Here is a 22,314-nt window from a genome sequence, read left to right on the forward strand (position 1 = left end):
AGACCCTCAGGTCTCACACTTGAATATCATACTCCATTCTGTATTCCCCACAACAGGCTGACTAGTGTCAAAGAGAAGGAAAAGGTAACATTTACGGAAGATCACCAGGTATAACATCAACTGAATGGACTGGCTCACTTTTTCTTACGGGCAACTTTTAATGGCATATGGGCTTAATCTATGAAGTAGCCTTAAAGAAGAAAATAATAACCCTCTGCCACTCCCTACCCACACCCCCCCGGCCACCAAAATGAAGTAACCAAAAGTCCATGAGTAACCAAAATGCTCATGAGTCTGAGAAAAAACTGTTTCACTCTCTTTTCCCCACCAAATCATTCAGGTTGCTGAACACAGGAAATCGCATTGATTTTCCTGAGCCCTGTCTACTATATGCAGCGAACTGAACAAGCCGTAGTCATATGTGAAGCCTGGGTAATAAAGGTGATCATAGCTCCAGACTAGATAAAGCACAGACACAACTGCTAGAAATGAAAACTTGCACCTGTCACCAAAGCCACCTTCAACACAACACATCAGACTTTGAGAGCTAGAAGGAAACTCGGCTATTTACACTTATGGTCAAATGCCTGAGTCAAATATGCAGTTAACATGTTCACTACCCAGGGTCTGCAGAATACTTTCTTCATCCTTCATTCAGTTAAGAACCAAAAGTTCCTGTGTAAGGAAACTATTTCTCAATCAAGGTTGTCTCATTAATTTTGAAGACTTTTTTAAAAAATTACCCCTCCATGCACTGACACAAGCAGAAATAGCAGGTTCATGTAATAGCAAACATACTTGTGGACTGTGTATGATTTTCAGCCCCAGAGTTTTAATTTATGAGGAAGTGCACAATCTATTAGTAATTGGTATAAAAATTACAGATGTTTCCAACTATTTGAGTTCTTCCTGGCTCTTACTCCCTTTTCTTCCTGCAAGAGGAATCCAACATCCTAACACAAGAAAATGGCAATCAAATGGACCAGAGTGGTTTCAGTGCCTCTTCCATGAAGAGACTGGCCAACAAATGAGAGCCAAACTCTGACAGATGCATGCAGCGAGACTCAAAACATGCCAGTCTATGTCATTTTGTTCATCATCTTCAGTTGAACATACTTAGAAAGCTAGCGACTTGGCATGTCTAGTAAGCCACGGATTCCACTCAGAGCAGCAGAGTTTATTAAATGTAGGGGAAACGGTACATTTTGTTGTCACTTTGCTACCACAACCTCAGGCAGAAAGCACACAATTGTCTAACCATTTGAGGACAAAAGCGGACACATATACTAATGGTAAAGCCAAAACAGAGGGAGGCATGTGCTGAAACCACAGCAGCCTGTCAGGAACTTCGCTTTGCTCAACTCAGCACTGACTTGAACAAGTGGAAAAGCACAAGGAGGACCCAGTGATCTGTAACCAAGTTGACACATAAAATCACCCTTCCCTTGGGGAAAAAAAACTTCTATGTCATTTTTAACTTTCCAATTATACTAAATGAGAAGCATTTTAGAGCAAGAGTCAATTCACAATGAAATTCTTCAAAATAATGGTTTTTTTAAGTATAGTAATGTACATTCTGATGAATATGATACCTGTTTTCAGTAGCCACGATTTTCATATTAAAGAAAATGTTGTTTCAGTACATACTGATCATATTTTGAAAACATTTAAAAGTAAAAAAAATGATTTTCTAGACAGCAATGTCATACATTTACTCTTTTTTTAATTTACTTTAATGAAGTATAGTTGATTTACAATGCTGTGTTAGTTTCTGCTATATATCAAAGTGATTCAGTTATACATATATATTCTTTTTCATATTCTTTTATTTATGGCTTATTAAGAATATTCAATATAGTTCCCTGTGCTATACATAGGATCTGTCGTTTATCCATTCTATATATAATAGCTTGCATATGCTAACCCCAAACTCCCAATATATCCTTCCCAATACCCCCTCTCCCTTGGCAACAAGTCTGTCCTCTACATACATTTACTCTTAAACACAACTACCGAAATATTAAAACGGTAAACACTAGGTCATTTATCTTTCTTTCTCTGGCACAAGCACACTTGTGTGTGCATGCAAGCATACACGCACATATGGTTCAGCATTTTCTAAGCAGGGGGAAATCTCAAGAATTTTTAACCTGAAAACACACAAAAAAGCCCAAGGTTTTTCACTACCATTCACAAAGGAAATTTGTGACATAAAGCAATTGATCTGCTGTCAGCCTGGGGTCTGGTTTCCTTTATAGCTGTTGTTTGGGGGGGAGGGGGTGTCACTAAAATGCCAGTGTCAATACTGATGTTTCCATGACACTGTCACGGCTCACTCTCCCTGGGTGCATGTAATGGCATAAAGGCATCCTCAGGGAAAGTTCTTCAGGGTTTGCCAGACAAAGATTCTAGAAAATAATGATTTGTGGAAGTTCTCATGATCCTCAAAAGAAGGCTATTCAGATTCTTACAAAGATTAAATCATAACAAACTTGTCTTCATCACAGAAATCAACAAAATTGCAAGTCCTCATTTTTGACATGTAATTTAATCCAAAAAGGAATTTTAATGAGTAAATTCTTCCAGGCTTCCATATCTAAGCTTCATTTTTGAAACACATCTTCATCACGTGAACTCAGCTCTAAATTGAACTTAGTTCTTTCTGCTTGGACAGGTAATCTGACTACTGGATTACCGGAAAAGCAAAGGGATTTATTTTCAGCTATGACCTTCAAAATGTGAAAAGCTGTACATGAAGGTCAACATAAAAAAAAGAGATAAAGAGAGGAAAAGAAGGAGGAAGGAAGCTGCCAGTTGTTTTCAAAGTAATCTCTGTCCAACCCAATAAATCAGTTTTCTAGACAGCAAATGCAAAATAATAAAAAAGCATTTAAAGGAAAACTGTAATTTGTCTCATGGTTTCAAACTTTCTAAGGACATTCTAAATCATTTCATTTTTCTTTCAATCAATATAAGGCTTAGTACTATACTGTGGCTTAATACTATACTGTACTATACTTAGTATAAGTACTATACTATACTATATACTATATAAGTACTATACTGTACTAAGTACTATACTGACATAATAATAATAGTTAATATTTATTATTTCTCATGTTATCATGTGCCAGACACTATTCTCAGTTCTTACATGTTTTATTTCATTCAAACACCAGAGCAAATATGAAATAGACAGTATTATCACCCTCCTTTCACTGAGGCCAAAGGTCATTAGTTAATAAATGCCAAAACCACAATATAAAAATAATCAACACTCCAGAGCACCTTAAAATTTTGCAAGATTTTTTTTCAGCCATTATCTTCCTTTGAGCCTCACAAGGAACTCCAGGAAAACATCTACTTCTGCTTCATTAACTATGCCAAAGCCTTTGACTATGTGGATCACAACAAACTGGAAAATTCTTCAAGAGATGGGAATACCAGACCACCTTACCTGCCTCCTGGGAAACTTGTATGCAAGTCGAGAAAGAACAGTTAGAACTGGACATGGAACAATGGACTGGTTCCAAATTGAGAAAGGAGTATGTCAAGGCTGTATATTGTTACCCTGTTTATTAAACTTACATGCAGAGTAAATCATGTGAAATGCCAGGCTGGATGAATCACAAGCTGGAATCAAGACTGCTGGGAGAAATATCAATAATCTCAGATATGCAAATGACACCATCCTTATGGCAGAAAGCAAAGAAGAACTAAAGAGCCTCTTAATGAAGGTCAAAGAGGAGAGGGGAACAGTGGGCTTAAAGCTCAACACTCAAAAAACTAAGATCATGGCACCTGGTCCCATCACTTCATGGCAAATAGGTGGGGAAAGAGTGAAAACAGTGGCAGATTTTATTTTCTTGGGGTCCAAAATCACTGTAGACAGTGACCACAGCCACAAAATTAAAAGATGCTTGCTCCTTGGAAAAAAAGCTATGACAATCCTAGATAGTGTATTAAAAAGCAGAGATAGTGACATCACTTTGCCAACAAAGGTCTATACGGTCAAAGCTATGGTTTTTCCAGTAGTCATGTATGAATGTGAGAGTTGGACTATAAAGAAAGCTGAGAGCCAAAGAGTTGATGCTTTTGAACTGTGGTGTTGAAGAAGACTCTTGAGAGTCCTTTGGACTGCAAGGAGATCAAACCAGTCAATCCTGAAAGAAATCAACTCTGAATATTCATTGGAAGGACTGTTGCTGAAGCTGAAGCTCCAATACTTTGGCTACCTGATGCAAAGAGCCCAACTCACCGGAAAAGACCCAATGCCAGGGAAGAGTGAGGGCAACAGGAGAAAGGGCAACAGAGAAGATGGTGGAATGGCATCCCTGACGCAATGGACATGCGTTTGAGCAAACTCCAGGAGAGAGTGAAAGACAGGGAAGCCTGGTGTGCTGCAGTCCATAGGGTCGCAAAGAGTCAGCCACAACTGAGCAACTGAACAACAACTGAGCCTCACAATACTTTGATATGGATGAAATAACGTAACCACCGATTTCATTTCGCAAATGGAAAGAAAAAATTAAGGCTCCACAATATCGACTTTTGCAAGATAGGAAACGAAGGCGCTGGCAGAAAAATGCAGATTTTCTGAGTCTACACTCTCTCACTATGCAAGCTTTCTAACTAGGCTGTCTTTCTCAGTGTAGACAATACAGGTATCTTCAAAGCAAAACTCTAGAATTTTCTCAAATCAAAATTCTAGCTCCCGATGGTTAATAATGTATCTGCCTGTCTGCTTGCCTGCTAAGTCACTCTAGTCGTGTCCGATTCTTTGCAACCCCATGGACTGTAGCCTCCCCAGGCTCCTCTGTCCATGGGATTCCCAGGCAAGAATACTGGAATGGACTGCCATGCCCTGCTCCATGGGATCTTCCCAACCCAGAGATGGAACCCACGTCTCTTATGTCCTCTGCATTGGCGGGTGGGTTCTTTACCACTGGCACCACCTAATTCACCTCTTTATTCCCCACGTCAGGTACAGTGCCTGGCACAGAGCAGACCATGAGTCTATGTATTCCCTAGACGCTCTTCGTCCTCCTCCACCAAAGTCATTTCTCTATGTTTATGCTATCCTGCAGGCCTAGACCACCTTCAGAGCCACGGTTCATCCTCACAAATCATCACTTTGAGGAGGCCAGAGTCTATAGGAATTCACAACCAAAAAGATACAAAAACTGAAAACTTTATCTAAAGTTTGATGCCAAAACTCACTTGGTAACTATGGCAGTCCCTCTTCCAGATGTCTCCTAGTGATCTCTGCCTCCCAGTATTCACATCCTTATACAGTCCCCTCTCACTCCAAGATTGGCTAGTATGACCAACAAAATACCACACGAGCATAATAACAGATGTCATATACAACTAGGGCTTCCATCTTGGTTTTTCTGTCTAAGATTACTTGCTTTGGAGCAAGCCAGCTACCATGTTGTGGGGACACTCAGGCTCACGTGGTGAGGAACCACAACCTACCAACAAGCCCGTCAGCAGGCTTAGAAGTAGTCCCACCATCTGCTTCCCTTTGACTGATGCCTCAGACACAGTTTGAGTGCAGCCTCAGAAAAACCTGAACCAGAATCATTCAGTGAAGCTGCTCCTGGATTCTGGACCCAGAGAATCTGTACAGGATAATGTTTGTTCTTCTCAGCTGCTAAGTTTTGTTTGTAATTTGGCACACAGCAATAGATATACACCTGGGGCTTCCCAGGTGGCGCCAGTGGTAAGAATCCACCTGCCAGTGCTGGAGATGCAGGAGACATGGGTTTGATCTCCAGGTCAGGAAGATTCCCTGAAGAAGGAAATGACAGTATTCTTGCCTAGAAAATTCCATGGACCGAGAAACCTGGCAGGCTACAGTCCATGGTGTTGCAAAGAGTCAGAGAAGATGAAAGATGACTAGATAACAGTTAACTAATACAGAGACAAACTCTGGAAGAAGGCAACTTGAAGTCTCTATTTACCCCCACTTATTGTGAATATTCAAATGATGAGTTGTGCAAATATTACTGTGCTTGTTTTAAGAGGTATCACCCTAAACCTGCCCACGGATTTTGCATAATGGAGCATTTATATACCATACTACCTTGCTAGGGCTTCCCTGGCGGCTCAGAGGATAAAGCATCTGCCTGCAATGCAGGAGACCCGGGTTCGATCCCTGGGTTGGGAAAATTCCCTGGAGAAGGAAATGGCAACCCACTCCAGTATTCTTGCCTGGAGAATCCCATGGACAGAGGAGCCTGGCAGGCTACAGTCCACAGGGTCACAATAAGTCGGACACGACTGCACGACTTCACACATCACACCTCGCTAGAATCTGAAAGATTTTGAACCTTCAAACACATCTAGCCTCAAGGGTTTCAGGTGAATCTATATTCACTTCTTCTAAAATACCTTTCCTGATTAACCGATCCACCTCAGTATATAAGAAACATCATTTCTTATAAGGATGTCTGTACCTCTTAAAATCTCCACTATATAACCCAGTACTTATTTATGAATTGTATTGAATGCTGTTTTTATAAGTAAATATTTGTCTTTCCACCTAAAACTTAAATTTCTTTTAACTTTTTAAACTTAACTGTGAAGCAAACTCCATTACTCATATTAAACCTAAACTGTCATTTCTCACGACATTACCATTTTTAACTGAGAGGGTTAGTAAATATCAAGACAGAAAACCTGCTTCTGTCTTTCATCCCCTCCTCCAATTCGCCACCTAGGACTGCACTTGTCAGCATGGGGACTTTTCTGAATCATATTGGGGTACAATTTTAAAAACCTGGGTTTTTAAACACGACTTACACGTTCTGTATAACGTTCAGTTTGTAACTTTTTAAAGTGTGGATACATAAAGGGATAAATAGGAAATATAAGAATTGGTTATTCGGGGGGCTTTTTTTACTTACAGTATTTAAAAATTCAACAGTATGGATATAAAATTATGTAAATGTCATTCAAATGCTTATGAATCATATCATTATTGAACAAAAGACTTGTGGCTGTTTAATTACTATCTTTTATGCATCTGATAGAATTAAATATACCCATACTTATGTTTGAAGGAAAAAAAAAGGCTAGAGTCTTCCCTCAATTTCATATCCGACCAGAAATCCTGGGTGCTACTGGGTACACAAGCTCTGAATAAATTCTTATAAAAGAGAGTTCACAAATCCATACTTAAGATTACAGACACACAGCACTGGTCCAGACCACCATATACCCTCACACTCAAAACCTATTTATCTTCAAATAACTACCCCAGAACATTATGTAAAAACACTGTCTGAAAGAAAAAGAAGCCAGTTCCCTGAGGAATTCAGGAAAATTTGCACAACCTCAAAGTGCCCTTGTAAACAGCAGCAGATGCATGAAATAATCGTTATCGGGGGAAAGATCTATTAGCCTCCTGATGATTGGCCCATCTGAAACCTTTCAACGAAAGAGCAATTTTACCTTTCTACTTTCCTCTCTAGCACCCTCCCTCAGGCAATAAGAAGGGTCACTAATCAGTTTTTAATTTTCTTTCCTGGAGAGATACCAGAATGGAGCTATAAGCATTCAAGGTAAAGACTTTACAAAACAGAAACCAAGGAAAAACTCTGAGTGATACGAGCTCTAAAACCATGGCCATAACCATACGTTATTCTAAGCCTTTTAAATAAACAAGCATCTTCCAGAAAGTCAAAAAAAAATAAATAAAATGCAATGCAGCTAGTATCATTCTGAAAAGAAATTCCACATAAGCAAACTCCCAAATTGGGAGGGGGGAAAAAAAAGATTCTTTGAGACAAAAGAGTCTCTCCCTCATATAATCTACCCAGAAAGAGTTGCACAAATACAAATGCTGAGACTGCAGAAAGCACTCAAGCCAGATGCGGGCCTAGAAGGACTTGATTTAAAGAGGAGAGGGAGGAAACGGGGAGGGTTGGCAGCATGAGAGGACACAAGATTGGCAGCAAACCTGAACGATTTTCAATCAGTTCTGACCTCTTCCCCTATAATCAGCTCCCAGCTGTTCCTTGCACACTTCGAAGAAACTGAGGGCGGGTGAGCACTGAGAAATCAGCAGTCGGGAAACCAAAGACAGGGTTCCAGGACCACGTACTGGGCTCTGGCAAATCACTGCCCCTCACTGGGTCCCTGCCCCCTCAGCTGTCCGAAGGGAGGGCTGCATCAGATGATTCTAAATGCCTGCGCCTAGTCTGCCTTCCTAGGGTAAGTGAAGGTCAGTCTGTTGTAATGCATGCCATCTCTGCCACATCCTCCCCTGGTGTCTGCTGCACTTGGGGGCAGGCATTGCAGGGCTGCACTACCTGAGGACGTATGACCACAGTCAGGTTTGGGGCAGAGAACCAGACAAGAAGTTTCAATACCACTAAGATGTGCTACCACTTCCCTCGGCCATAGGGGATGTTAGCCCAGTTCCATGAAGCCACAGTTGCTCTCCAGGTTTTAACCTGCAATCACACTAGGAATCCTGGAAGTTCAAGGCTGAAAGAAAGCCATGAGGATGAGAGAGGGTGTGGGCGTTCAGAAGTGATGATCTTCCAGCCATCTACATCACTTTCCCAGGGGGAGAACACTGCATGTTCCACTGCTTAGGACCATTATCTAGCAATTTCTCAGTGTGTTGCAAGGTAATAGATGAAATCCACATACCTATTTAAATGACATTAACTTTCCTAACATACTACACCCTTAACTACCAAGACTGACAAAGTTATTCATAAAACATATGCTAATACTCTTTTCCAGCCCTCCATCAAGTAATTTACAGAAAGAGTCTGGAAGAACCAAAGGCAAATCCTTCACACAACATGAACAGCAACATTCAAAGCTTATACAGAAAAGGTTTTGGAAATCTAAATATTCAACAACCAAGGTTTCAATTTACAAATCCAACAACAGCATGACTAAACAATCCTTCTATCAATCCTTCCTCAAATATGACGAATATTTACTGAGCACCACCACGTGCCTGCCACTCTTCCCCGGGATTTAAGAGTGGATAAAATATACAATATTTTACTGCCACCAGGAAGTTTACAGGAAATTTTGCTCAAAATATTAAATGTCAAATTTGTTTTAACTGGGAGTGCTTTCTCTGCTGAATTATACACATCTACCCTACTAAGGAAGTAGTAAAAATAAACGAGAGGTATAGCTAGGTACGTCAAGGGGATAGAATCGTGAGTCCAGAAATTAACCTTTAATTTATTGTCAATTGATTTTTGATAACTGAAACAGTTAGTTTTTTCAACAAATGAGCTGGATATCCACATGCAAAAGAATGAAGAAAATATCATAGCCCCAAGTGTAAGAGTTAAAGCCATAAAAATCCTAGGGGGGGAAAAAAAAAAAAACAGAAGTAAATCTTCATAACCTTTGAGTAAGTAAGGGTCACTCAAATATGACTCAAATATGACCCCCAAAACACAGGAAACAAAAGGAAGATAATTGGACTCATCAAAATTTAAAACTTTTGTATATGAAAGAACATTGTCAAGAAAAAATTTTTAGATCCCACAGAATAGGAGAAAACATTTCCAAATCAAGAATCTGACAGAAAAAAAAAAACTTGCCATGGGGTCAAGAAGAGCTGGACACGCCTGGACAACTGAACAACAACATACTATACACATGTAGCAAACACTTAACGATAAAAAGGAAAATAACTCAGTTTTTTTAATGGACAAACTATAGATACTTCTCCAAAGAAGATATACAAATGGCCAACAAACATATGAAAAGATGCTCACATCACTAATTTTCAGGAAAATGCAAATCAAAATGACAGTGAGATACCACTTCACATCCAAAAGGTTAGTAATAATCAAAAAGATTAAAGCAAGTGTTGGTGAGAATGTGGGGAAAATTGGAACCCATAGACATTGCTGGGCTTCCCTGGTGGCTCAGACAGTAAAGAACCTGCCTGCGATACAGGAGATCTGGTTCGATCTCTGGCTCAGGAAGATCCCCTGGAAAAGGGAACGGAAACCCAAGGATTCTTGCCTGGAGAATCCCATGGACAGGGAAGCCTGGTGGGCTACAGTCCAGAGGGTCACAGAGTCACACACGACTGAGCAACTAACACTTTCACTTTCAGACATTGCTGGTGGGAATGTAAAATGGTGCAGCTACTGCGGAAAACAGTTTGCAAGTTCCCCAAACTATTCATTGCTGCTATGATCCAGCAATTCCACTCCTGGGTATATATGCAAGAGGAACTAAAACATTATGTTCACATAAAGACTTATACATGAATCTTCATAGCAAAATTATTTGTAGTAGCCAAAATCCATCAACTGATGAATGGACAAATATGGCGTATCTATGCAACGGACTATATTTCAGCAATAATACGGCATGAAATACTGATACATACCTTATGAGTGAATGCAAGGTTAGAAAGCCAGGCACAAAAGACCACATATTATATGAATCCACTTATGTCCAGAATATGCAAATCTACAGAGACAGAAAGATGAGTGCTTGCCTAGCTGGAACGGGTAGGAGGGTGGGAGGAAAGGAGGTGTGACTGCTAGTAAGATTTCTTTTGGGGTGATGAAATGTTCTAAAACTCATTTTGATGAAGGTTGCACAACTCTGCAAATACATGAAAAACCACTCAATTACACACCTTAAATGGGCAAATTATAAGGTATGTGATGTACATCTCCATAAAACTGTTTTTAAAAATTAAATAAGAAATTAGGAGTCAAGCAGGTTCACGTGTACCCAGGGAACCTAGAAAGTATCAAGGCGAAAAGATGTCTTTTCCTTCTCAGATTCATTGCTTATATTAATCTGGAAGTACCTTTCCTTATTCAGATTAATTCAGCCAGTCCACAATCATTCATTGATTCAACTCAGCTTGACCTGGGGATCCCATAAAAGAGATATAATCCCCTCCCTCAAGGCTTTCTTTGGAGAAGGAAATGGCAACCCACTCCAGTGTTCTTGCTTGGAGAATCCCAGGGATGGGGGAGCCTGGTGGGCTTCCATCTATGGGGTCGCACAGAGTCGGACACAACTGAAATGACTTAGCAGCAGCGAGGCTTTCTATGTCTATCACAACAGCTCCCACTCATTCGGCATGGGGCTAAGGGTTATGCATAGTACTCAGGATAAGGTGGAGAATTTGACCCTCGTTTTATAGAACAGGAAGCTGACTCTGAGGGTAGTGCCTTGGCTATGGTTACAGTACTAACACAGAGAAGGGAGACCTGAAGCAAGAGTTATCTATGACCAAGACCCACGCCCTCATCATCGTCCGATATTGCTCCCAGGGTGAGGTGTACAGAAACTCCTGCAGTGAAATGCAGGCGTAATTCAGATTAGGAGAGGGCCTTCAGAGAAAGTGGCACCTGAGCAGAACCCTGCTTGATGAGAACAGGGACTTCACTCAAACATGAGGAGGTGGGGTGAGGCTTTCCAAGCAGAAAAAGACCAGGATGAGAGGGAAGATAGAGAATTCAGACTAGAAAGCAGCTTGGCTCGGCCAGAATCCACAACAAGGATATGGCAGGTGGTGGGAGTAAGGTCAGATAGACATGCGGTCCCATCATGAAGGGCCAAGGTGCGGCCCTCGTGCTCAGGAATATAAACTAAGCCAAAGAGATTGAGAAGCTACAGCAGCCGTCCAGCTGAGAACTGAGAGCAACCTGGACCAGGGCAGAAGGCATCAGAAGAGGGGAGAAGAGACAAACCTGGAACATACTGAAGTGGTAGAATTCCAACATCTGGAAGGATGTGGAAATTTAAGGAAAGCCCAGGTGCCAGAATCCTGACAATCCTGACCACCTTCCCTCCTGCCTGAACCCCTCCCCCTTTCCCTTAGGAAAGAATTCCACCCCTACCCAGCCCCAAGCAGAATCTGTCACCCTGAAGGTGACCCCATCGCCACTGTGGTTCAAGAACGGCCACAAGACTCTTTGCTAAAAGACACAAGGGCAAGTCTGCTGGTGAACTTCGGGAGAAGGAGTCGTCCCTCCTACAACAGAACCTGTCTCCACTCCCATCTCACATACTGCCACGTACAAGTATCATCTCTAGAACCATTTACCCATCGGCTACCACCTGCATATGACCCTGATTCCCAGGATGACAGAGCACAGGAGAGATGAAGAGAAACCGGGAACCTGATCTGAGCAAACAAATCTCCTCATGTTAAAAGAATCTGCAATGAAATCTCTGTAACCGAGAATCAAAGCATCTTAACTCATCAAGACCGAGTGCGGCCTCCTTCACCAAACTAGGCAGCACCAGAAGACAGAGGCTGGAGGGAAAACAGGGCTGAGACATCGACTGTGACCTCCAGCAGGCAGTCAGAGACTCAAGTCAGATAAGAGGCAGGAAGTCTCACTAGGGGTACAGATGCGAAGTTTCAGCATCCCAGTGGTAGCTGAGGCAATGTGAGTAAAAATACAGAGATCTGAAAAATCACTGGTATCTATGGATATTGAACCGCTGTTTCCCTACTTCTACCAACCAACCCATCCATGCCTCTCAGATCCAGCACCACTTTGGGCAGGGTTGGGGAGGTAAGATATTCTAAACTGGAATTCAGCGGGGGGAGAAAGGCAAATAATAGACCATACATAATGACAGCTATCATTTTAGGGGGCTTCCCAGGTGACACTAGTGGTAAAGCACTCGCCTGCCAACATGAGCACCTTTTAGGCTATGTGCCTAAAAGTCTTTTCTCAAATTTGTAGCCATTCCTTGAGGCAGTTTTCTCACCCTACAGCTTACAGATGAGGAAAGAAGAGTCCTGTGATCCATCACGAGATCAGTTATTTCAGGATTTAAACACAGGGCATGGTAGGGGAAGCGGGGAGACCAAAAATGACCACACAGCACCCCAGTTAGTAGGATGGTTCCAGTACAATGTGGGAGCAGTGAGAATGGTGGATAAACACCAGTTTTGACAAGTGACAAGGCAGGAGAGGCTCCAAGATTGCTTCTCAAATACAGCCCTAAACGAAGGGCAAGGTGGGACCCGAGTGTTTAAAAACTCAAACAGGGGGACTTCTCCGCTGGTCCAGTGGCTAAGACTCTGCACTCGCAAGGCAGGGGCCCAGGTTCCATCCCCAGTCAGGGAACTAGATCCCACATGCAGCAACTAAAGACCCAGAGGGACACAACGAAGACCCAGCGCAGCCACATACATACATTTTTTGTTGTTGTTGGGGGTGGTGGTGGGGAGTTTTCTTTAAATAAATAAAAAAAACTCACAGTCTCCATGGGCTAGCTCAGGAACTTGACCCCCGACTCACGTCACTGTTCCTACGCAAAGATGTATTTTAAACAAGGTACTTTCTCGGCAACCTCCAGGACACCATGCCTACAAAGCTGGAGTGCTCAGCATCACTAACAGAGCTGCCTCATGTGCTCTGAACATGGTGTTTCTCAACAATCTGCTGCCGCATTTGGTTCCCTCCTTGGTCTCGTATGGCTCATTCCTCCTCTGACATCTGACCTTTCAGTCACTGTCCATAGGGTCTAGCACTCAGCACCTTTCAGGTCTCCCGGCCTGCATTCATCTCCACTTGGCATGTCACTATCCTTGAAAACAAATTTCTCACCCATTTGGAAACCACTGCCAGGCCCCCTCTTGACTTAGTGAATTACTTGCAAGAGCCATCTCAGCCTTTGGAGACTCAGCAAGAGTGTTCAGTTACAGAGAAATGGATTCACAATAGGCAGCACTAAGGAAAAGTGCCTATTTCACTTTAACAAAGAAAAGCAATAAAACAGGAAATACATGGTTCAGAGGGCAAGGAATGTAATCCACATTTTTCAGAATGCTACAGACTTTCCAAAATATGGTTACAGGCTTTGAGTCACAAACTAAACTGGCTGGTCCCTGACCTTAACACACCTAGTCTAGATCCAAACAAGTGATAACAGGGGCCTGGTTAAATTTAATATATGAGACTTAGAAACAAATCTTGTGACACAGGAGCAAATGGCAGTTACTCTTACCACCCAAAGCAGGCTGACTGGAGCGTTAAGGACGAGCTTTTCATGTGGCTAAAATATCAGAGACAAAGCTCGGCCAAAGAAGTCAATCCGAGAGAAGGCGGAGCGCGTGCGTGCTTAGTTGCTTAGTCATGTCCGACTCTTCGCAACCCTAGGGACTGTAGTCCTCCAGGCTCCTCTGTCCGTGGGATTTTCCAGGCAAGAACACTGAAGTGGGTTGCCATTCCCTTCTCTAAGGGATCTTTGCAACCCAGGGATCGAACCCAGGTCTCCTGCATTGCATGCAGATACTTTACCACCTGAGCCACCAGGGAAGCTTCCAGGGAAGCTGAAGGGTTATGGCAAATCTGACATCTGACCTGTCCTGTTTATAACAGGCCTGCAGAAAAGCCCATTGTGCATCAGAATGAAAAACTTATCATTTGTCATAAAAACCCAGTATTTAACCTTGACCCTGTCTTTTCCATTATGCCTCAGAGTAGTGTCAGATGAGGCTTATGCAGCTTTAGCAGTAAAATTGGCAATACAGCAAGATTAAAAATTATACCAATGGTCCCCAATTGTGTAAACCCACACTATGAAACCAACTGACACTATTGTCTGATGGTTTAAAGAATCAGAGACAAGGGAAGAAAAGCAACTGAAGTGTGAGGATCTATTATCCCATCTTGAAACAGGCCTTTCTTCCAAAAGACTCTTAAGCTGTAAGGGGAAAGCTACACTGCTAAAAGAGAGAGAGGAAAGATTCAGTAGTTACTTCCGTAACACACAAACGGTGTAGCTCATGTTTTCTGAAACAGTTCTTCCTCAGCTAGATCTTCAGCGTCCTGCATGCGCTCAGTTCACTGCACCATCTCACTTTCGACCCACTATCAGTGTGAAAATGAGAGTACCTTGGCAACAGGATTTCTCACAGTAAGATTCACTTTATTCTAGGATCTTTTCAAGTAAAAATAAAACGGCAAAGGAATCTCATTATCCAGAAGATTTTCAACGTGGCCTCTTCGGCCTACTCCAGCAGTAACACTCCATTCATTCTTCTATTCAAATTACAGTGAATATGCATCTGTTACACGTGTACAGCTCTAGCTGCTGGGGTCACAGGGAAGGGCTCTCGGGCTTCTGTGGGAGAGAGAGGCATCTAGAAATAACGTCTGCAGCGTGATAAGTGCGAAACAGGATGTAAGCAAGGCACAGACAAGCACTTAGCTTTGCCAGGGCAAACTGGCTTAACAGATGGGACGCTCAGTTTAAGTCTTAAAGGATGAGTTCAGATGAGTATGTGGCTAAGGAAAGGCCAAAGGGTACCACTCAGCAGCAATCCCAAGCAGAAGGTGCAAGAAAGTCAGGTATGTTTGGAAGACTGAGCAGTTCTAACCACAGTCACTTGGGCACACAGAACTGCTGCAGGTCTAGGTCAGGTAGAATGTTAACTCAAACAATGATGGTTGGACTTTATATGCAAACAGGAAGGGAGGACGCAAAGAAGGAGAAGAGGACGAGGAAAGAAGGAGGAGGAATCGAGACCAACAATTTCTGAGTGTTTACCACACGCAAGGCACCATGAATTCATGAAGTGGGTATTATTTTGTGTCCATTTTACAGATGGGGAAATTGAGATTCAGAGAAGAAAAGTAACTTTCTGAAGGCCTCACATCTAATAAGTAATCAGTGGAACCAGCATGTAAATCTCGTCCATGCTTTTCATCAATCCAGTATACTGCCTGCTGCCTTACTGTCAGCAAGTTAAAGATACAGATTTCGTATTGTTTTCACTAACCTATGAGGCATATAACTCTCTTTCAAAAGAGAAAAAAGAAGGCATCTGAAAGTTAGTCTGCATACAGTGTGGAAGGTTGGGTACCAAATTCAGAAGAAAAAGGGAAGCTGCTACCCTCCATGGCAGTGGTTTTCACCTGAGAGTGACTTCACCTATCAGGAGACATTCGGCAACATCTGGGGGTATTTTTCCTTGTTACAACTTAGGCAAGCGGTGGGACTGGCATCTCCTGGGTAGAAGCTACAATTACAGCTAATTATCCTCCAATGGAGCAGACAGCATCCCACAACAAAGAACCATCTGCCCCCACAAAGATACAACCTGACATGAACCACTGAACAAAAGATGAGCTTCCCATCTCATTTTATAATAAAAATAACCAACCACTGTCAATATATCTAATGAAAAGTCAATTCTGAACTTCTGACCCTGCAACTTAGATTTAATTTTATCACCATCTGCTATGGTCTAAATGTTTGGGTCCTCCTGAAATTCATGTTGGAAACGTAAGCCCCAAAGTGATGGTCTTTAGGAGGTGTGGCCTTTGGAATTAGCACCTTAAAAAAAAAAAAAAAAAAAAGGCCAACTGAGCTCCCTAGCCCCTTCTGCCACATGAAGACCCAACAAGCTTTCAACCTGGAAGAGGGCCCTCACTCAACCATGCTGGAACCCCTGATCTCAGACCTCCAGCCTCTAGAACTATGAGAAATATATTTCTCTTGTTTATAAGTCACCCAGTCTGTAGTATTTTGTTATAGCAGCCTGAATAGATTAAGATACCACCCATGCTCAAAAACAACAAAAACTGTGTGTTAAATTTAGTTCAAAGTTCAGTTCAGTCGCTCAGTCGTGTCCGACCCTTTGTGACCCCATGGACTGCAACACGCCAGGCCTCCCTGTCCATCACCAACTCCTGGAGTTTATTCAAACTCATGTCCATTGAGTCGGTGATGCCCTCCTACCATCTCACCCTCTGTCATCCCCTTCTCCTCCTGCCTTCAATCTTCCCCAGCATCAGGCTCTTTTCAAAGGAGTCAGCTCTTTGCATCAGGTGGCCAAAGTATTGGAGTTTCAGCTTCAACATCAATCCTTCCAATGAACAACCAGGACTGATCTCCTTTAGGATGGACTGGTTGGATCTCCTTGCAGTCCAAGGGACTCTCAAGAGTCTTCTCCAACACCACAGTTCAAAAGCATCAATTCTTTGACATTCAGCTTTCTCTATAGTCCACCTCTCACATCTATACTGACTACTGGAAATTAAACTAACTTAAAGTTAGTTTAAGCTTAATATTATAGAATTCAAGGACCATTATATTAACGGGGCAGCAAAAAGTATGATCTAGCATCAACCAAGAAAATTGTAAGCCCCTAGAAAAGGATAGCTAGTCATTATCTGCTAAAGGTAACAAACAATGCTTCCCCCATTAAATTGCTTTTAAATCACTTTAAAACCATGGATAATAAATGGCATTTTTAATCTTTTTTTTCCCAAGGAAAACGTCTTGTAAAATTGAGGGGGCAGTTAAGTCTAAAGATCTAAAGGTATGGCATGGTATCTATAGGGGATAAGGCTATAGTATATAACTGAAATTTGCTAAGACAGTAGTAGATCTCAAGTGTTTTCAATAAGAAAGAAAGGTGTGAGATGCGCATGTGTTAACATTGGTGAGATGTGGGAAGCCTTTCACAATATGTATGGGTATTATATCATCAAGTTGTACTCCTTAAACATGCTGCAATTTCATTTGTCAATTATACCTCAATAAAGCTGGAAAAAATACTTTCAATCATTTTTTTTTTAAATTTTTGAGGGAGCATTTATATAGCAGTTCATCTTAAAACAGTTACAACACAGATATCATGTTTGAGGTTTGGAAACCTAGACACAGTGTGAAAAAGGTGTACTATCCCAGTCACATGTAACTTACTAACCAGTCAAGACCCTAGGTCAATCTTTTATTACCCCAGAAATGCTTATACCCCAGAAATGCTGGGGTACGATTACTTGCTTCAACTTATGTTTAGAAGGTCCCTGACTGTGTACCTTATGTCATTGGTATTAAAAGATATAGCTATATGTGAATATAATACAATTTGCAAAAAACTACTGCTTTTCCCTTTTTCTCAGTCTTCTTAGATGTTTTATTTACCAATCTAAATGGAGTATAAGAAACAATTGTTGGTAAGAGAGATGCACGTAATTCAAGTCCCCAAGTTCTGCTTTTCTAATTTATTAGGAAGTTTCTGATCAAAGTATCAAAACTGATTTATAATATTCCCTCAGGAACCTCAGAATGATTTAGAAAGTAACTTCATTTAAAAGTTAATGGATGGGTTTAACTGTGTGAATTGGATGGTATATTTCAATAAAGCATTTTTTTTTTTAAGTTAAAGGAAATTCCATCTTACTGTCACATTGCTTTCATTAATTTAGTCAAATACACTGAGGGAGAAACAAGCACCTCAGTGTTTATTACATTACCACTCAGAGGACTAAAATCTTGCTGAAATGAAAATACTGATCTAGTTCACATTTGCAGCAGCAGTTTTGTGGACTAAATCATAAAACCTCGTGATTTTTTTTCCCCTAAAAATCTTTTGCTAATCAAATGACAAGTAATAAAAGTAGTCTGAGTCACATTCAAGTTTTGCTTTCCAAGAGAACAAAAAGAAAGATTTCTACCTCACCCAGCACAGAAAACTACAAAGGACAAAAAAAAAACGCTTTCCTGAACAAACACTGCTCAAAAAACTAAGAGACCAACCACAGCAGAAATTCCTACTAAAATAAACAACAGAGATAGCAGCGGAGAACAAACAGCTAAAAGCTATTGTGTGGCTCGACACACAACCAATAGCATTCAGTTTATATAAACTTGGGTTTTTAAATCTTGGATAAGGCTCAATCTACAATCTTTTGCATGCAAAAGACTTTCTGTTTGACAAGGTAAGGTTACCTCTAAAATAAGTTAAGAAGGCAAACAGCTATATCTTATTAGTATGAATATCACACCGGGTTTTATTTTTCTAATTATTTTTGAAACAGAAAACTATTTTCCATTTAAATGCTACTCATCTTAACAAGGGGCTTCCTTGGTGGCTCAGACGGTAAATCGTCTGCCTGCAAGGCAGGAGACCTGGGTTCGATCCCTGGGTCGGGAATATCCTCTGAATAAGGAAATGGCACCCCACTCCAGGACTCTTGCCTGGAAAATCCCATGGATGGAGGAGCCAGGTAGGCTACAGTCCATAGGGTTGCAGAGTCAGACAGGACTGAGCAACTTCACTTTCACTTGAATCTGAACATATAAGATGTGTAACTACTGTCCTCAGGCTGAAATGCTTCCTATGGGAACAAATATGTAGATTTTTTTGCCTAAAGTCAATGATAAACTTTGATCGGAGTTGCAGAAAAAAATCACTTTATAACTAACTTTTCAATGAGTAACCTGGTGTTTAAACAAATCCACAGTGTTTTTCAAAATAGTACAGGGGAAAAAAATGTTTTACAAAGCTTATTTCTATGCCTTCTACTTAAATTTACTTCAACTAATCTTTTTAATTTATAATGCATTATTATAATGGTAATGCAAGAAAATTATTAAATAACTGTTTAGGAATCAGTAAAATTTCTCCCATTAAGGGTTAAAATATGTAATTTTAACACAAGATTAGATGTCTTCATCTAAGACAGAATGTTAAAAAGGGTCATCTCAAAATAAATATTAGAAAATACTTTTGAAAAAATTCTATTTCAATTTCAGGGGAAAATGTCATATGCTTAGCTAACTTTAGTTAGCGATAATCAAAACTATCAAGAGTACTATCCTGGAAGGAAAACACTATAATAGTAGTTACTGGCTATTGACTTTGTAGTAATTGTTCACTATTTCATTTACAAACTAAAGTAGGAGTTAAAGAAAATGCCAAGTATGTACAAAACAATAATATGCATACACATAATATTCATTCAGTGTTTGAATATCATGCAAGATGCTGTTCATACATTACACCATATGTAAGCATATATGTGTGTGTTTAATTTAGTACATACCATTAGCAGATTGGAGAAGCAAATGGCAAACCACGCCAGTATTCTTGCCTGGAGAATCCCATGGACAGAGGAGCCTGGTGGGCTACGGTCCACAGGATTGCAAAGACTCAGATACGACTGAGCAGCTGAGCACGCGGGCACACAAGCAGATAGGTGCTTAACACATGCATTTTTATGGTAGCATAGTAGCTACAGATAATGTGGTTAACTTCAGCAGACATCTGTGTTATACATATGGCCATCAAAATAACTGTGGCGTGCTTCATGACACTGAAAGAGGGCATGCCTGCTGCAAAATGATTACTTTGAACAAAAGCATGCCTAAATTATTGTTTAGTTAAATGGCATATATCCAAAATAACAGCATTCTAAAGTTGTGAATGCCTTTGAATCACTCACCAATTTTCCACCTATTTGTAAAACAAGATAAGCACCATCAGGTTATAAAAAGTAATTATGGATCAGGATTTTTGATTCATGTTTCTTTGACAATATTATTCCATTTGATCCCAAGTCTTGGCTGCTCTCTTGACAGAATAATGTACAAGCTCCACAGCTGACAGGAATAGGGCTTTCATGATAAAATAGGAAGCTCACATACCAGATGACTTTAGACTTCAGAAAGATTGCTTTGTTGTTTTAGTATCAGATCATGAGTTATCTTTCTCTAATTGTCTCAAAGCCAAAGAGAATCTATGTGTTATCAAAAATGTATGATGTTTTTGTGAGTGTTGCCTATTTTATTTGCACAGTACACCAAAGAATGTTACATCATCTTGTAAGTTCTTTCCCTGATTTCATGTTGGTGGGGCGGGGGATGGGAGTTGGAACATAAAGAGCTAAAAGCATACAATGAATACTTGCCCAAAGTCTTTTATTGACCTTAAAAGGGAACACTGAGAATCTGATTGACTTTTGCTTATTACAATTACAGGGCAAACAATATTCAAAACAATTTGCTAAAGGGTTAACTTTATTTTGTGGCTTTAACTGATCATTTTTACCTTTCTCTGACGAAAAAAAAAAAAGCTGTAAAATCAGAATTCTGTACACCAAGAATAATACAAAGCTGAAACTTTTGACGGAGAACAGTTACTCTAGTGCGTATTAAGCTATATTAAAAACTAATTCACACAAGGAAATGCCCAGAGTCTACGCCATTAGGATTAAATTCTGCGGTGACAAGACAAGGACAACACAATTGGCAGCCTTAACTGTATTTTCCAGACGGCCTGCTGTACGAGAGAGAGGCGGGGGAAGGACGATTTCCCCTCCTCAGACTCAGCAGCTAAGGTATCTAAAATGCCGAAGCGATTTTAAACTGAAGGAGAAAGAAAAAACAACAAAACACTCGGGACTGCGATCATCTCTAGGTAGCTACCTTGTTGAGAGACAAAAACCAGCGCGCAGGCGCGTCCTTCAGGTTGTCAACCGTAAACACGAGCCCATCAAAACTAAGGAAGTGGATGTCTGCAGGCTCCCATATCCTTTTTGTTTGGGTTCTTCAGGTTAATAGAGGTAACTGCATTTTAATGACCTACTAAGAGGCACAAAGTTATTACCTAGTTTGGAGAGATATTTACTTAAACATGGGGCTAAAACCAGGTTGCTTTCGGAAAAGGAAATTATTTTCCGGCCAAACGTAACATTACCCAACCACAAACACAGGCGACACAATCACAACCACCTAATAAATGTGTTTCAACGAGTGAGCTATTTTCCTTTCCCAGTAATCCTATCAAGGGAAAAACAGTCGCTCAACAAAGCCGAGGATCGCCTGTATATTCATTTCTGCGCCTCTCTGGGAGCTCTGGGGGCCTTAGCTGCTTTGGGAGGAGAACGAGGTAGGGAAGAGTTTTGGGTCTCAGTTTCAGGACGGTAGTTTGCGGTTGAGAGCTGCTGCACGGACGATCCTGCCAGACGTCAAACTTACTCTGCTTTCTGAAGGACTCAAAGTTAACTCGGCCTGACACGTCCACCCCGCACCTGAGCACGAGGGTTACTGCCGCGCCTTCCCACCGCGCGGAGACACCGCGCCGCCCGCCCCGCCCGGGTGTCGGCGCTGGGACAAAGCCGCGGGCCCCCTCGCTCTCCCAGCCGCGCACCGCCTCCCCCGGCACACGCCCCCGACCCGCGCCTACCTTGATGCCCTGTTGCTGGGTTGTGAGAGTTAACTTGGATTCATTCAGAAGCAACACTTCGCAATAGAATTCTTCCGGAACCGCGCAGAAACAGCCCATGTCTCCTGTGGCGGGCCTCGGCCAGCGGAGAAAGCTGCGACCCAGCCGCTGAGCCACCCCCTGCCCTCAAACGCGAGGCATGAACGGACTGCCCGCGCCGCGGCGACGCCGAGAGCACCAGTCACCGGCGGGGTCCGGAGCGGCGCGGACGGAAGGTAAGGAGGGCGGGGAAGCCCGGGAACGCGTCAGCGCCCGGGAGCGGCCGGGGAAGCGCCGGCGGAACTGGGCGCGGAGGGCGGCGGCGAGTC

The 22,314-nt window shown here is 41.7% G+C and overlaps 1 protein-coding gene across 1 annotated transcript in view; it reads right to left on the bottom strand.

The window, feature by feature from the left end:
* EPB41L4A (erythrocyte membrane protein band 4.1 like 4A) overlaps positions 1-22,066 on the bottom strand; it is a 281,882-nt gene extending 259,816 nt beyond the window's left edge. The window contains exon 1 of the mRNA XM_068964938.1: positions 21,968-22,066. Within this exon, the coding sequence (XP_068821039.1) occupies positions 21,968-22,066 (99 nt within the window). The remainder of the gene's footprint in view (positions 1-21,967) is intronic.
* Positions 22,067-22,314: the final 248 nt, after the last annotated feature.

Source organism: Capricornis sumatraensis, chromosome 2 (assembly GCF_032405125.1).
Source record: "Capricornis sumatraensis isolate serow.1 chromosome 2, serow.2, whole genome shotgun sequence".
In the NCBI taxonomy this organism is placed as follows: domain Eukaryota; kingdom Metazoa; phylum Chordata; class Mammalia; order Artiodactyla; family Bovidae; genus Capricornis; species Capricornis sumatraensis.